Source organism: Eptesicus fuscus, chromosome 5 (assembly GCF_027574615.1).
Source record: "Eptesicus fuscus isolate TK198812 chromosome 5, DD_ASM_mEF_20220401, whole genome shotgun sequence".
Lineage (NCBI taxonomy): Eukaryota > Metazoa > Chordata > Mammalia > Chiroptera > Vespertilionidae > Eptesicus > Eptesicus fuscus.
The window spans coordinates 106,321,886-106,338,905 of record NC_072477.1 but is presented as its reverse complement, the minus strand read 5'-3'; the positions used below and the strand labels follow the sequence as shown (position 1 = coordinate 106,338,905).

Here is a 17,020-nt window from a genome sequence, read left to right as displayed (position 1 = left end):
TATTCCCAACCTGCAAGCAAGTGCTCTGGACATAACCCTGTGCCGGGACAGCAACAGCTGGGCCCCATCTATTTCCCCCGTAATTCCAAGTCAACATGATCTTTCTTGAGTGAGCAGAGGGGGACAGGTGTGTTAATTGCTGGGAAAACCTGAAGATTTCCCATCCCCAATCAGTACTTAACATTCCATCTCCAAGTCAGATCCTGCCTCAACTTCATCCTAGAATCTCCTCCCACAAGGCTCTTTTGCTACCAGACATTTCTGGGTTCCACCTCCTGTGTTGTCTCCCCCCTCACCACTCCCCACACACATACACACAAACAAAAAATCAGAGAAGTCTACCATGTATTTTGAAAGTCCAGAAGCCAAAAGTTTGTGGGATGTGGAAGTGTGTGTTGGGGGTGGGGGATGTGGATTTTTAATAAAAAAACAAACAAAAAAACCACTGTTGGTTACTTTGCAACTATGATTAAGGTAAATGGTTGCTGGAGGAAAATCCACCCAGAAGTCCAGGCTGACCACATAAAAATCCTTATCACCCAGGATTAAATGTCTGCCAGTTTAAATTCTATATATTCCATTTTCAGTTTGTAATGAAATGTACCAAATCTCCCTCCCAATCCCACTTATACCACACGCCTTATACACACTTCTTTCAAATACTGATTTGGTATTTAAGTTGTTCACTCTCATTTCTACTAAGGATAAGAAAAAATATAGAGAATTACAAATTATATAGACAACTCACTCAAATATCACACATGTCTAAACAGTTGAAATAAGGGAGGGGGAAAATATGTATTGAAAGAATAAAGTATTCTGCTTCAAAATTTTGGAATATTTTGACTTAAGTGAAATTGATTGCTAACTAGAACAAAAGCCTGTTGGTACCCTGGATAAGGAACTGCGCCTAAATCCCTGCTTCATAATTGTTCTCTGGTGAGGACAAGGGACTTGGGTTGCAAGTTTATTCCTTAAGAACCAAACTTTATTTTTTTTAAAAAAAGTTTTGGGGCAAGGGAAAGACAAGTTTTACACAAAAGTACTACAACCGTAACTCCCTTTGGTAAAAAGTGTAATAAATGTCTTGCACACCTGTTCATAGGTACTAAATCTGAAGTCACACAGAACTATGGTACACAAGAAGCTAGAGCAGTTATGCTAGCACATCAAAGCATATTTCTTTTAATAAAAAATTGACAGTATGTACATTATTTACAAAAAAGAAAATCCCCGTTAAAATTGTGTGTGTTTGAGAGAAAGAGTGAAGCTGGTGGATGGCACTGGGGAGGACCGGTAAAGAAGCAGGTACAAAATAGTTCCTCGGGAGCTAAAAAGAACTGATCGAACTTGTTGAGGTTGATAAACAGAGGACAAAGTAAAAGGGAGGCAACAAGGGATTCATCAGGAATCAAATCCACAAGATGATCAATCCGAAAGCCAAACTGTGGGTCCCACATAAAACCTAGTGGATGCTCTAAATGTGCTTGAGTGATCAGGAAAAAAAAACAAAAAACACATCCAGTTTTGTTCCCCCGCCTTTTTTTGGGGGGGGGGGGGGCGGGGAGAAGAGGAGCATTGACCATCAGAGTTACAACCCATTTGAGCATTGAGTCCTTCCCTAGTTTGTCAACGTATAACCCATCCAGCCAAGGTTTGAATAGCACCTGGTTCCCTCTTTGAAGGTCAGGCCCCAGGAGACTCCAGTCTTAGCTCTGCTGGTGTGTGCAAGCAAGCTGTGTGTTTATGCTTAAGTGGATTTCCTTCCCCTCCAGGATCCTAAACCCTTGGGGAAAAGTTCCAGAGCACAGACAGATCAGGTGGCCATGTCCCAGAGAGGCCCAGTGAGGCTTGAAAGGCATCTTCCTCATTTCTTCAGTGTGTGTGAGGGCACACGAACCGCACCCCCCTCACACACACACCTCCTTCAAGTTATCTACTCTGGTTTCGCAGTTATGGGGTTTTGAACACTGTGCCATATTTGACACGGTACTTGTTAATGTTCACAAAATGCAGAGTCTCTGTGTCACAGGTGGTGGTACAGGGTACCAGGCCCTCCAGCCCCTCACCCATGAGCCACTTGCTGGTCTCCGCTGCCATTTCACGGGGCACGTGCTCCTTGGTCCACTTATCTACCCAGGCCTGGAACCTCTGATGTAGCCTCTTGCTTACACGCTCATGGGACTGCAAAACAGAACAAGTAAAAAAACAAAACAAAACAAACAAAAACACCCATGAACTAGGACCAAAAGAACACAACCCTTCAAATACAAAGCCCAATTTTCTCCTAAAGTAGCAAAGAAAAGATGTGGCCTCAAGTCTCTGATACCACTGGTTAGTGGGGGGAAAAACACACAAAAAAGTAGGAATCTATGTTTAAAGAAGAGAACTGAAAGAGGTTAAGAACACAGAGAACGTAAGGAGTTGGAACCCACTGAGCCGCCAAAGAAATGCCAACACAGGTTCTGGGCAAAACAAGCTCAGTGTTTCTCAATTGTAGCATTCATTAGAATCACCTGGGGAATTTGATAAAAATACAGATTTCCTTGTTTCTCTCAATCTACATTTTAACATCAGCAACCCACCTGATTCTATTTTTTTTTTTTAAATAATTCTCACCTGAGAATATTTTTCCATTGATTTTTTTAGAGAGTGGAAGGGAGGGGGAGAGACAGAGAGATAGAAACATCAATGTGAGAGAGAGAACATCAATTGGTTGCCTCCTGCATGGGTCCGACCAGGGCCAGGGATGGAGCCTGCAACCGAGGTATATGCCTGTATGTGCCCTTGACCAGAATTGAACCAATGACCATTCAGTTCTCAGGCCAACACTTTAGCCACTGAGCCAGGGACCAGCGGATTCTAATATACCCCCAAGTTAGACAGCTGTTGGTTATTTCTATCAGCAGCATGGCAATCCACTTCTAAATAACATGAGGCTTAAAGGGCTTAAAACCCTCACAGTATTACCCCCACCCTGTCCAGCAGAGTACCAAGCATAGCGATCTCCAGTGGATCCTACCTATGCATCCTGTAAATATTTATCAGTGCTCATATAAAAGACAGAGGACAAAAGGATGAATTAGGCCCAGCTCCCCAAATAATTTGAATCAGAGACACAGATACATAGCACACAGTACCATGAGATAAGTATATTAAACTGTCCACCCAGCATCTCCTACTTGAATGTTTTATTGCCCTATCAAACTTAAGCAGTTCAAAACAAAGTGCTTGATCTGCCCCTCAAAAATGGTAATCTCTTCTTAATAACAGATATATTCCTAAACTTCCCACTTATCGAAGCAAAACAAACAAAACCAAGTAACACAAACCACACCAGGCATCATCCTTGATGTTCTTTTTTTTCCTTACCTCAAATGGGAATCTAATCATTACTGTCTGACAACTCTATCTCCAAACTGTATCTCCAGTCTGTTTAATTCTTATAATTCCACTGCCACCTTTCTGCTAGCCCAGGCCACCACTGAATCTCATTTGGACTACAGCAGTCCTTTTGTGTAGTCTCTGCTCTTCCAACTTTGTGCCACTACTTTCCTCATAACAGTCCAAGCCATCTTTGTCACAACAACCCAATGCACTTCAAACAAAATCCAAACCATGGCCTGTAAGACTAAGCAATGTGGCCTCTATTACCCTTCCAACTTTACACATCCCACTTTCCTTATGGCTCAGGCCACACTGATGGTTTTAGTTTTTCACATATTCCTCCCTCTCAGCCTTGGACTTGCTTCCTTTGCCTAGAAATTAGGTCTTAAGCTTCACCTCCTTAGAGAGATCTCTCCCATAAAAGATGGGCACATCACTTACTCTTGGTCACTTCACCTAGCTGCTTTCCTTGATAGTGAATATCACACTGCCTTCCTTATGCACTCTACTTCATGGCTGTAGTCCCAGGGTGTGGCTCAATACCTGGTACATAAGTGTACCAGGAAGCTTTCACTATTGAAGCAGTACATGTAAATGGGTAGCCTTCATATAAGCACTACCACTTGAAAGTAAATGCTGGGAATAGCTTCAATGGAAATGCCACCAGCTGTGTTGGGTTGATTTGTGCCCCACCTCCAAATTCATATGTTCCACTCCTAACCCTCAGTACCTCAGAATGTGCCCTAATTTGGAAATAAGGTTGTTGCAGTTATAATTAGTTAATATGTTAGCAGGGTGAACCCATAATGCAATATGACTGTGGAGGAAAATTTGGACACACACACGCACACGGGGAAAATGCCATGTGAAGATGAAGGCAAGTATCTACAAACCAAGAAATATCAAAGGGTGCCAGTTAACTACCAGAGCCCAGAGGAGGCAAGCAAAGCATTCTCCCTCACAGCCCTCAGAAGGTTTGAACTGCCAACACTTTTAACTTGAACTCTGAGCTTTCAGAACTCTGAGACAACAAATTTCTGTTGTTTAAGTCACACAGTTTGTGTGGTACTTTGTTATAGCATCCTCAACAACCTAATACACCAGTTTACTCAATTCTTAAATCCCAGTGGAGATGTTCATAAAGTTAGAGAAAAAACCAGCAGCCTCTGGGGTAGCGCTGGTCCTGGCTGGGGAGAGGTTCTCACCTGATGAGCCCGGAGCAAGGCAGTCCTCCGATACATGTAGTCCTCAGACTTGATCACATACACCATCTTGTAGGAGTTCAGCTTGAACCTACACTCCAGTTTATCCAGGCTATCCACATTCTCCATGCTCTTCTTGCTGTTTCCTTCCTTCCCTTCCTTTTCTTGCTGCTCTCGACCACGCTGACACTTCCGGATCCGCCGCAGGTTCCTACAAAGCAGAAACCATGAATGATGAGAGCTGGTCCAGACAGATTTCCATGACTCCCCTAAGAGTTTTCCTTATTATATGCCTTCACGGCACTCATCACAATTTTAGTTACGTATCAAAACTGTCCAATGATTTCACTATAAAAAAATATTTCAGCTGCAGGGATAAACAGAAAAGCAGAAATCTTCAACCACCTCCTACCCCTAATTCTTAAAAAATCCCGCTTGCCTTGGCAGAGATAACCTCCGTCAGCAGTTTTGCTTTGAAATCTTCTAGGTCTCCTTGAAATAACATATGTAATCACTTGCTATGGTTCTGCTTTTGGAATTTGTTCAAGACAAAATAGGATCACACTATAAATACTATTCTATTATTCTCAACTTTTCACTGACTCCCATGAAGATTTTTTTTATTTCACTACATACAGAATTGTCTCTCTTTAATGGCTACAGAGAAAATGTGCCTCAATTTACCATTCCTTAACAGAAATCAATCAGGGGTTCCTCATCTGAACCAGAGCACAGAAAATTATTTAAATGCCTACTTTCTCAATTATTCCAAAGATGGAACGTAATTAATACTATTCTACATACCTAGGAAAAGAGATAAACATCAATGGGTGCCTTGGTAGGTAGGTAGAGCTTAATTATCTCCAACAATAAGCAGAAAAAGGTTGTTAACTAGGCAGTTATATTATTTCCAATACTTTATTAAAAGTACCGTTTCAGTGAGTATTTCTGTATACATGTATCTCTGTAGGACAGCAAGTTCTCTGATCCAAGGACCCAAACTCTTTTCAAGAGGTAAGATCAAAGCTTTTTTCATAATACCAAAACATTAACTGCCCCCGTTTACTGCATTAATATCTGGCCTCACAGTGCAAAAGTAATGGTGAGTAAAAATGGTGGCAGCAAACTATTCTTAGAAATCTTGCATTCTTCTCTGGCCATGCACTGGCAATTAAAAAGAAAGATGGCTTAACTTAAGAACGCCCTAATGAAAAGTAACTTTTTAAAAATATGTTTTTATTGATTTCAGAGAGAAAGGGAGAGAAACGTTCATGATGAGAGAGAATCATCAATTGGCTGCCTCCTGCACGCCTCCTAAAAAGGATGAAGCCCGCAATCTTGCATGTGCCCTGACACAAAATCTAATTGTGACCTCCTAGTTCATGGGTTGAAGCTGAGCCTCATTAGCTGGGGGAAGAAATAACATTTTAAAATTAAATCCCAGCCCCTCAATTCACATCATTTTAATATACTGTAGGTAAAATGGGAACTACACAAGAAGCACCTTTGTGTGTGAAGTACAATGAAATCTTTGAAGAAAGGCACTTGAGCTCTGCTGAGTTGCAAATGGATCACCAATTTTACCTGAAAGAACTGACTAGTCAGTCTAAGATATATGCCACATTTTTTTTTCTCATAAATGAACAACGGAGCCTGGCACTTCAGGGAAAACTACTACATGTATTTGTTGTCAGTAAGATTTAAGCTTTCAAGTAAAACTTTGAATTTTGGTAAACTGGTGCTTGCCACCATGAGCTGAAAGCTTCCCATTATTTAAAGAGTAGAGGCCCGATGCACGAAATTCATGCAAGAGTAGGCCTTCCTTCCCCTGGCTGCTGGCACCAGCTTCCCTCCAGCCACCAGCAGACACCCGGGACCCAGGCTTCCCTCTGGCAGGCACCTGGAACTTGGGCTTCCCTCGCAGCCCCAGCTTCATCTGGAAGGTCGTCTGGAAGGACGTCCAGTCTAATTAGCATATTACACTTTTATTATTATAGATGTATTTGATGAGGTCAATGACAATATTACTAAATGTGGTTTTTTTTAATATTGTAAAATGAAAATGTGTAAACGTCTGGTAGGTCTGCATAACTTAGTAAATTACAATTTTCCAAATAACCAATTGCATGAAGTTATAATGCATGAAAAAGAATCAGACTACAAAATAAACCAATGGTTTGACATAACTGTATGAAAAGATCATTGACTTTCATTGATATTGTAACTAATCTTTAAGAAACTACTACCATATTTTCCAGCGTATAAGACGACTGGGCGTATAGAAGATTTTCCTGGGTTAAAAAGTCGTCTTATATGCCAGAAAATACGGTATACAGAAGCAGATCTAAGAATCCAGCATGAAAAAGTTTTGCAAAAATGTAATGCAATGCCACTCTTTCAATAATTTTTGTTTGGAATAGCTTTTCATTATAAAATTACTACTGGCTCGGTTAATGGATTTGTACACATTGAAAGGAAATTAATTAGAAGAAAGATTCATGAGATAATTACATTACTGCAAAAAATTACATGTCAAAATTGTATCTACATATATAAAAGCCTAAGCGAACAAACAACTGAACAACTGGTCGCTGTGATGCACACTGACCACCAGGGGGCAGACACTCAATGCAGGAGCTGCCCCCTGGTGGTCAGTCAGTGTGCTTCCACAGTGGGAGCACCGCTCAGCTGACCAACCCATCCTGGTGGCCCACCAGCCCAGTGGCAGCCACTCACTCCCCAAGTCCTGCAGGTCCAATCTCCAGAGAACGGGCCAGGCACCAATGGACTGGGGCCGCTGGCACGATCCCTACAGCAACGCCAGCCTCCTGGAAGTCGGCCTCAGGCACCGCAGCCACTTCCCCTCCCTAGACACTCCACAAGGAAGAAATGATATAAAAGTGGTCATCAGGTAGCTCCCAACAACCGGCGTGAATGTCAATGAGATGGATCTGGATCCTGGGCAGGCAAGGGTGTACCACTGCCTGCCCGGAGGGCTGATTGCATCCTGCCCCCCTATGCCCTCCTTGGGATGGGTGCCAGATGCAGGGCTCACGGCTGGTAAGCGCTGCTGTGGCCATGCAAGCCTCTCCCAATTGGGACTGACTGGGCGCGAGCCCACGGCAGGTGCAGTGGGGCCAGGATGAGCAGGAGCGGCAGGCAGGAGTGGAAGGCAGTGTTGGACTACCGGTTTCGGCCCAATCCCATAGGCCACCCTGCGGGACCCCACCCGTGCACAAATTCGTGCCCCGGGCCTCTAGTATATAATATAGTATTATAAAATTAAAATACAAAATATTTTAATATCGCTATTTGCCCTTTCTCTATAATAAAAGTAGCAGAGATGAAAAAAAATTAGTAAAATGTATATGAAAATAATATGTAAATTTATTAATAAACAATATTCTGTTGATGACATTGCTTTCTTTCGGCTTCAGAGGCATGTTGTGCCAATAGCTGATCTTCAGATATATTTTGTCAACGCCACCGCTTTCTTTCAGCTTCAGAGGTTCATTGTGCCAATAGCTGGTCTTCAGATACATTATGGCGTCGCATGCAATTGGTGCCAGCGAGAGCTTTATATGTATCGTGCGTGCACAAGTCAATGTTTATTTTTCAATTGCCAGTGCGTGACATATGTACCGGCCAGACGGTCAATCAGTCACTTAGCCTTTTAAATATATAGATTTCTGATAACATAATGTGTTTAGTATTATTGTTTTTAAATGAATTCATTAACTTTTTAAACATTCTCAGTTTTAATTTCTAACGTGGTAAATGTAACTAGATATAATCCATATAAACAAAAGCTTTTGGAGGTACTCAATCTCTAAAAGTGAAGAGATCTCAAAGCCAAAAACACTGAGAATCTTAGCTATTAAGGCAAATTATTAGGAACCAAAGTTCTACGGTAAAGGTCCCATACATGAACAGCTCTGACCCCAGAATGATTGTATCAATTTATATCCTTCCCCATGGAATATGAAAATGCCTCCCTTCCCTGCACCGCCTACAATGTGTGTTACAAATATTTCTAAAATGTTGCTAAACACACGAAATGTTTATTTTCCTGTGTCAGAAGCATGGAAACTAAGTCTGTTTTGTTTGCCTGGCACAGAGCAGCTGCTTGGGGTCTGCTCAATGAATCAATGGAAAAAAGAAACGGGCAGAGCCCTTCTGCTCACACTACCATCCATGTTCTGATTAGGACTAAGCCTGTAATACTGGGATAACATCTTTCTGGAAATGTAAAGCATGAGATTTCAATTAAAATTTTGGGAAGGAAGAAAGCCAGTCTACTACAGCAAAACCTACTTTCTACTTTTGAAACTCTTCTTCAACCTCAGATAGAGGACCAGCATTACAACCTGCCTACATATGGGCAGGGTGAATTAAAAAGATTCTGTGAAGCGAGTTAACAAAGCAGGTCTAAGATCACTATCCTTTGAGAGGCCTGCTTATAAGGTTGTCCCTTGGGATATTGGATTTTGGGAGCGTTTCCACCATTCCCTAAATGATAAGAGTGGCTCTCTCTATATAAGCTGTTTGCTCAAAATATATGGCTTATGCTGAAAATGTGCTTTCCTTCTGGAAATCTGGTACATGCTAGGCAGAGGATGCCTATATGACTAGCACCCAATAAAAAAACTATGGCGCTGAGAGAGAACCTAATGAGCTTCCTGGGTAGACAGAATTTCAAACAGATTGTCACAATTCATTGCTAGAGGAATTCAGTGTCCTGTATGACTCCAATGGAAGAGGATTCTGGGAAGCTTTTGCCTGGCTTCCTCTGACTTTGTCACAGATGACTTTCCCTTTGCTGATTTAGCTTTGTGTCCTTTTACACATTCAACGTAATAAGGGAAGTAAATTGTCACTGATTCTCTAAAACTCTCACTTCTCTGATGCTTTGGCACGAGCTCCAAGTAAGCTTCTGTTTTAACAGCAACACAAACCTTGATTAGTGCCCTCAGCAGAAAGAACAATGAATAGAGTAAGTGAAAAACAAGAATCTGAAAAGACATTTAACTTTCTGTTGTTTAACCAAGCACAAGTGTATCCTGCCAATGTATGACTTGGTTCACTTACCTTGGGAGAAACACTGGTTTCCGTGCCAGATGCTCACGAAGCTCAGGAGAGGTAGTATCAGAATTCATGTATCGCTCCACATAGTCTGACCAGCGCTAGGATTATAAACACAAAATAGGAGTGGGAAGAGAGCAAAAACCTGAGCTCTATCCTCCCTCATCAGCAAATTACATTACTAAAATTTCAAGATCAAAAAAATATGTTCCCATAATGACATGCTTGTTACTTGGTATTGAAACACAGCTTTGAAAGTCTGTTAGATCAGGTATTTTCCACCTTTTTCATTCAGGGCACACATAAGCTAATTACCAAGATTCTGTGGCACATGCCCTGGCAGGGTGGGTGGGTTGGAGCATCATCTTGTACACCAAAAGGTTGTGGGTTCACTCTCCGATTCAGTGCATATGGGAGGAAACCAATTGATGTTTCTCTCACACATCAAAGTTTCGCTCTCTTTATATCCTCCCCCCAAAAAATCAATAAAAAAATATATCCTCAGATGAGGATTAAAATAAAAAAATAAAAATTACAATTCTGTGGCATACCAAATAATGTATTTTTTGCCGATATGACAAAAAAGTTAGGTATAATTTTGATTCACTCACACCAGACAACTATTATTATCTTGGCTGTCATTTTTTAAATTTGACAATCTAAAGGGAGAGGTCAATGCTCCTAACTAAGTAGGTATTGCATGTTTTAAAAAATGTTGTGGCAAACCAGTTGAAAGGCACTGCGATAGATAGCAAAACCCAGTTTCTCTGAGATATTTAAAAGTTACCAGAAGTCATAAATATGTATCAGATGGCTTATTCACAAGTTTTATTTCCTAACAGAGCGTTTTTGTTAAATAAAATATTAGTGGCAAATGTCTGAAAATCAGTATCTTTCACACTAAAATCTGGACTTCTGGCATCTCTTTAAAAAAATTTAATGATTTGGCAACCATGAACCAATATTCCCACAAAACAACAGTCTCCCTTTCATATTCCCCCAACATCATACACGTGGCTTACATCTTCATTAATATTACCAGTTATACCCAGGTATGATAACCAACTCACTCTGTCTACTCTGTGGAGGTTGAGAACTCCTGGCTTCATCTAATCCAATAAAAAGTAAACATGACACAAAAAAATCAAGATGAAACAGGGCAGATGCCACTTCATTTGTTGTTTCTTACATTTTAGGACAAAAACAGGAAAGTTGCCAACCATGAGGTTTCCTCAGAGGAGATGGTTTTACTGAAAGTAGCTGAGACTGCCATCAACCCCAAATAGCTACCTCCAGATAGCCCTTCTCTTCAGCTGAAGACAGGGCTGGAATGATCTGTTCTTTAAAGAGCATCAGGTCCTGACCCTTAAGCAGACCTACGGCTGTCTTGGCCTTCTAGAAGACAATCAATGAGAAGTCTCCCAGGACATGACCGCTCCCTCAGCAAAGCTTCTGCAATATACTTGTCATACCTCAGCTTCTACAGGGTCATCTGAGTTCTCCTCTTCTGTGTCCAAAAGCTCAATAGTCAGCTGAACCTGGCCTTGGCTCTGAATGAACATAAGCTGCAAATAAGAAACCTGAGTGTAAACAAAAGACCATCTCCAAAGCTATAACCTAGTTTCTTAAGGGTTGAGAGGCAATAAAGTCATACAACTCTGTTCCAATGGTAAAAATGAGGAAGACAAAAACTTAGAGGAGACAGGTGACTAAAAAGGCAAAAGTTTAATCTTGCTACCAGCAAAATGAAATGTTAGTGCAAAAAGCACCATTTTATATTTCATACTTCTTAAATTAGCTAGAATAATCAATGTCAATAAGAGTGCTTTAAAGTCAGAACTATACAATGTCAAAGCCATTTCACTTGATAATCCCATTTCTAGGACTTAACACAAAGATGTAAACAAGTCTACAGTATCCTATATAATAAAAGCCTAATATGCTAAGTGTCTAGTCGACCGGTTGGCCGTTCAACCAATCAAAGCGTAATATGCTAATGATATGTTAAGGCCGCTCAACTGCTGGCTATGCACTGACCATCAGGGGGCAGATGCTCCAACTGGTAGGTTAGCTTGCGCTGGGGTCCGGCTGATTGGGACTGAGTGAGATGGGCCAGACAGCGACGCCCTAGAGCCCTCCCGTGGTCCCTCTCCGGCTGGCCAACCTCCCACGTCTCTCCCCAGCCTGCACCCTTTCACAATCCAGGACCCTTCAGGGGATGTTGGAGAGCCGGTTTCAGCACAATCCTGCAGGCCAGGCTGGGGGACCCCACTGGTGCATGAATTATTAATGCACTGGGCCCCTAGTTTTAAAAAAGAAGGAACCTTCTCAAACCAAAGTGAAGATGAAAACATGAACACAACCAAGAGGAGCAACTTCATTTCCATTGCAATGAAGATTACCCGAGGTATCACACACACCACGGGGGTAAGGAACACAAAACATTGATGTATTAAGAAGTGATCTGCTATAATAGTATTAGTCATATTAGAAGTTCTTCAAAAGCAAGTCATGCATTGCACAAAAGAACTATCAAATGATGATGGCACATGAATCTCCCCTTTCAGAACCCTAGGACTCTCACTGTCCTTATTCTAAGGGATTGCTGCAGACAAGGTCTTGATTCAAATCACATCGAAGATCAGCACTTAGAAGGAAGCTTGAGAATAATTTATTTCAACCTCTTTGGTTTAGATAGAAAAAAACCTAAAATTCAGAGAGTAAATAAACAGGACTAGAAGCCAGCTGTGGTTTCTGATTTGTTCTGGAGAAGCTTTAGAAATTCCTATCTTCTAGTAAAACTTAAAACATGACAAGAACATAATATATACACAAATACAAACAAAGTTACTTCTAAAATAGATGTGAGAAAAAAACCTGCCTCCAGGACTATGCTAAACCCCTCTGCCACTAGGATGACCTAGTGTCTAGATTAGTACTATTGCTCTAAGGAAATCACCCTTCAAAGTGATACTGAGTAGGCAGTCTACTCTCTACATGCTTAAAATTGAACTCAATTTCATCCCAAAAGGCTCCTCCACCTGGATCCTGTTTTGCTAGGCCCTTCCCCATGCGTTCACCTGGCTCCCTCACCTCTGTAACCACTCTCCACGCCTTAACTAGCTTCATTATTAGACTGCTCACACCTATTACCCAAATTTGGTTAACTGCCTCCAGGAGTAAACTCGCCTCTGATTCCTCCGCATCTTCTCCCTCAGTGCTACCAAACTGTCTTCCTGAAAACTCAAATCCAGTGGGATGTTTAGTCCTTAATAATGCCTCACTGCTCATCAACCACAAGAAAATCCAAACCATTTACTTACTAAAGATCCTCTACCACTTGGACCCCCTCTGTCTTCATGCCTCTTCCACCAATATCCTCCCTATACTTCATTTACTCAACACACAGTCACTGAACGTGGTTCCATGCTCCAACTCCCTCTCCCACCCTGTGGGAATAACAGTGAAGGCCATCTGTAAGCAGACTGTGAGACCTTGGGAACCTGGCTAGCAACTCAATCTAAGAAAGGTCAAAGAGAAACTGCTTCTGGATGTCAGCCTGGATTGTAAACAGCTAGTGTTTCAATCTCACAAATCTTGTGCATACGTTCCTCCCCGTTGCATGTCCTGTTCCTCTGTTTTCTGTACTCTATGAAAACTGTACTGGGAAAGTCTGGGTGGTGGCAAAACAATAGCACCGACCAGCTACCCCTGGTCGGGATTTCCTGGGACAACTTCTTTGGCAGTAGCCGGTGCAGCAGTAAACTTCACTGGTCAGCCACCACCAGTGGGCACAGAAGTCCTAAATGCCCATGTCTTTCATAGCTAGCCATTTCTTTGGAATCCACAAACAATACCTAAGATTTTCTGGGACTTCAGCACTTTGCATAACACAGGGGCATGCTTAAAAGAGAACATAATTGCTTGTTTGGAGAAGATTAATTTAGTAAAGTAAATAGAAATATAAGCACCTAAGTAACCACAAAGGTACTATTTTAGAGACATGAGCAATATGCTGTGAAAATAAATAATTCCTCTTGAGTGAGCTGAGAAAGATTTCACACTTCACTGAAGTGACCCTCAGCTGGGCACCGAAGGATACAGAAGATCAATCAATTTCAGAGAAATTCTGAGAGACAACTGTATTTTAATAAGTACATAAAAAGAACTACAGCCGAAACCGGTTTGGCTCAGTGGATAGAGCGTCGGCCTGCGGACTCAAGGGTCCCAGGTTCGATTCCGGTCAAGGGCATGTACCTTGGTTGTGGGCACATCCCCAGTGGGGGGTGTGCAGGAGGCAGCTGTTCGATGTTTCTAACTCTCTATCTCTCTCTCTTCCTCTCTGTAAAAAATCAATAAAATATATTTAAAAATAAATAAATAAATAAATAAATAAAAGGAAGCCTCCATATTCTTTAAAAAAAAAAAAAAAGAACTACACCTTCCTCCCCCCCAAAAAAGGTGAAATGTACAAATAAGCAATACATAGTATGGCAACAGTAGGAAACAGGGAAATAAGAATTTAAGTAATTAATTTTCTAACCATCTAACTGGAAAAAAATAAAAGAAGTTTGATAAACCAATTGACCAAGGAAATCAATGCTCTTATGCAAGTGTACACTGGTACAGGCTAACATTTTAGAGAGTGAAATGGCAATATCCATTAAAATAAAAAATTTAAAATATGTATCTCTTTGACCAAGTAATTTCACTTGTTTTGTCTCTACCCTAGGTAAATACTAACACATGCACACAAGGATACAAGTACAAGATAATGCTGTTCAATGTAGCCCTATTTGAGATAGTTAAAAAGAAAACAAACAAACAAACAAACAGTTTAAATGCTCACCCATGAGAGAATGATTTTTTTTAATATGGTACATTTATACTATTAAGTATGATACAGCAATTAAAAAAACTGAGCTAGATCTATATAAACCAAAATAGAGCAATTCAAAGACATATTAAGTGAAAAAAGCAGGATGTAGAATATGCACAGTCTAATATGTTTCTACATATACATACACATGTATGTAAATGCACAGAAAAGGGTCTGAATGAACATAGAGAGAGCTAAAAATGCCTGAATGTAGAATGTACATAGGAAAAATAAAGGGAGAGGAGGCTGAAGGTGGGTGGGAGTGGTGGCAGAGGATTTAAAGGGCTGCTTATGGTAAGCTTACTGCTAACATATTACATTTTATTCTCTATGTACTAGTAAACATTTTAAAGAAGAGGATCACTGTGGTGACACAATTTTCCTGGCTACAAAGCCTTTCTTCCTGCTATTCCCCCTGATAATTATTCTTATCTATAGGTCGAATCTGTCTATTCCTTCATAAGGCTCAGGGAATCTCTTCTGTAATGGGAAAGTCCTCAGGTATTAGAACATCAGATCTGAGGACTGCACTGAAAAACTTGCTCCCAGTTCTTTGATTCTAAATTAAGCTAACATTACTGGTACTGAATTAGAAATGAAAACAACTGAAAGTAGAAGCAGACAACAAAGTAAAACATTTGGGGTCAGATCATCTTTCTTCCCTGTTCAGCCAATCACAAACCTTAATCTAGGTCACCTGACCCTGCTCTTCTTGTGTGTAAATATATATAGGCTTTGCTCAACTATACACATTTATTACATAGCTGCAATCATAATACACATACTTTTATTTGCTTTCAATATTTTTATAATTTATAATGAATTTTAAGGGCTGCAAAATATGCCATCCAAGTATTTATGCAATAGAGTACCATTAACCACTCCCATAGTGGGTTGGACATTTAGGCTGTTTCCAGCAATATACTTTTCAAATCAGCCATTACAATGATGGAAAACTGGAAACAACTCAGGTGTCAAATAAGGCAGGCATGAAATATCAAATAGTCACAAAAATATGCTGAAGACTCACAGGTGTTGCTAATTGCACAAAACAACTTACAGATACTATCTAATAAAGAGGGAATATGCTAATTGACCCTCACTCTGTCACACACATGGTGGCGCCCACAGCCAATAAGGAGGGAATATGCTAATTGATGCCCTGCCCTCAAAGATGGTGGCGCCCAGTCCTCAGCCCTGCTGGGGCGACTGCCTCCGGAGTCCCCCAGCCGCCCAGGGCCAGCCTGAGGCACAGGTAACCAGGACCGGCCATGGCTTGCACTGCAGGCAGTGGCAGCAGCAGAGGTGTGATGGGGCGTCGCCTTCCCGATTGCCAGGTCGCCTCCTGCCTCTGAGGGCTCCCAGACTGTGAGAGGGGGCAGGCCGAGCTGAGGGACCCCCCCCACTCCAGTGCATGGATTTTCATGCACTGGGCCTCTAGTATATATATATATAAAATTCTAGAAACGTAACCAATGATTATTTCTGGGAAGAATTGTGGCCAATTTTTCTTTTCTCTGCGTTTCTTATCTTTTCTACAACAATCAAGGATTACCTTTTTAAACATTTTAAAACAATATACTTACAAAACACTATCATATAAAAAAATATTCAAAGAAAAGCAGAAGATAAAATTATAAAAATCATATAAAACAAGTAATTTTTTATTAAAGTAAGAAAGTAAGACTGTCCATAGGAGACTTTACTTTATTTTTCCATGTTTTCTGTATATTCTCCAGTGAGATCACAGGAACTCTAAGGAGGTTCCAGCAGTGGAATCACAGAGTCAAAACACTCTGCTCTTTGACATCTGTTAGAGACGATCCCAACAACTTTCCCTGTTACCAGCACAGTTATTAACTACATGAGTAACTCTCACCTTAAAGCAGTTCTCCTCTGACATGAGCTGTTCGGCTTTCCGCTGATATGCTGACTCCAAGAGACTCCTCGAAGTCTGTGTGTTCAGCTGGCCTCCAGTAGCCCCATTATTGTTTTCTGCCAGGTAAAGGTCAGTCACTTGTACACAGATCTCATCACTCACAATGTGCTGCAACTGGAATCAAGCAAAGACAAGTAGACAATGAATCAAGAAAATACTTCTTTCTCCTTGTCATACACTCAACCTTCCTTTGATAGTTCCAGTCACTTAGCTCAAAAAGAGGTTTTGGGAATTGGTAATTTTAAAAACCATTTTTTTTTTCTTGGAGAATAAGTAAGCCAAAATCTTCAACCATATCACCAGTCCATGAGTAAAACATTCGTATCTATTTAAAAGCAAAACTACAGACAATGGTTATTAATGTGCTACCTATTTAGTAAAGTTCTGAGGAACTTAAAAAAAATTTTTTTACATGAAAGAAAATTCCCATGGCCTCCTATTTTTAGGGCACTTGTCTACCATTTACAATTTGCTTGGAAGAGTCTGGAGAGTGGTATTCTGTTACATGAGACAAATTTACATGTTTGATAA

General features: G+C 40.9%; 1 protein-coding gene across 4 annotated transcripts in view; it reads right to left on the bottom strand.

The window, feature by feature from the left end:
* Positions 1-1,169: 1,169 nt before the first annotated feature.
* Positions 1,170-17,020, bottom strand: part of SIN3A (SIN3 transcription regulator family member A) — an 82,038-nt gene continuing 66,187 nt past the window's right edge. For 3 of the 4 annotated variants that reach the window (XM_054716672.1, XM_028133393.2, XM_054716673.1), the window contains exons 17-21: positions 16,430-16,603; positions 11,144-11,236; positions 9,678-9,772; positions 4,593-4,800; positions 1,170-2,184 (exon numbers count right to left, since the gene is read on the bottom strand). In XM_054716672.1, coding sequence (XP_054572647.1) covers positions 1,954-2,184; positions 4,593-4,800; positions 9,678-9,772; positions 11,144-11,236; positions 16,430-16,603 — 801 coding nt within the window. In that variant the 3' untranslated portion in view covers positions 1,170-1,953. Of the gene's footprint in view, positions 2,185-4,592; positions 4,801-9,677; positions 9,773-11,143; positions 11,237-16,193; positions 16,604-17,020 lie in introns of those variants that run through there. The other variant, XM_054716674.1, reaches the window with a different exon arrangement.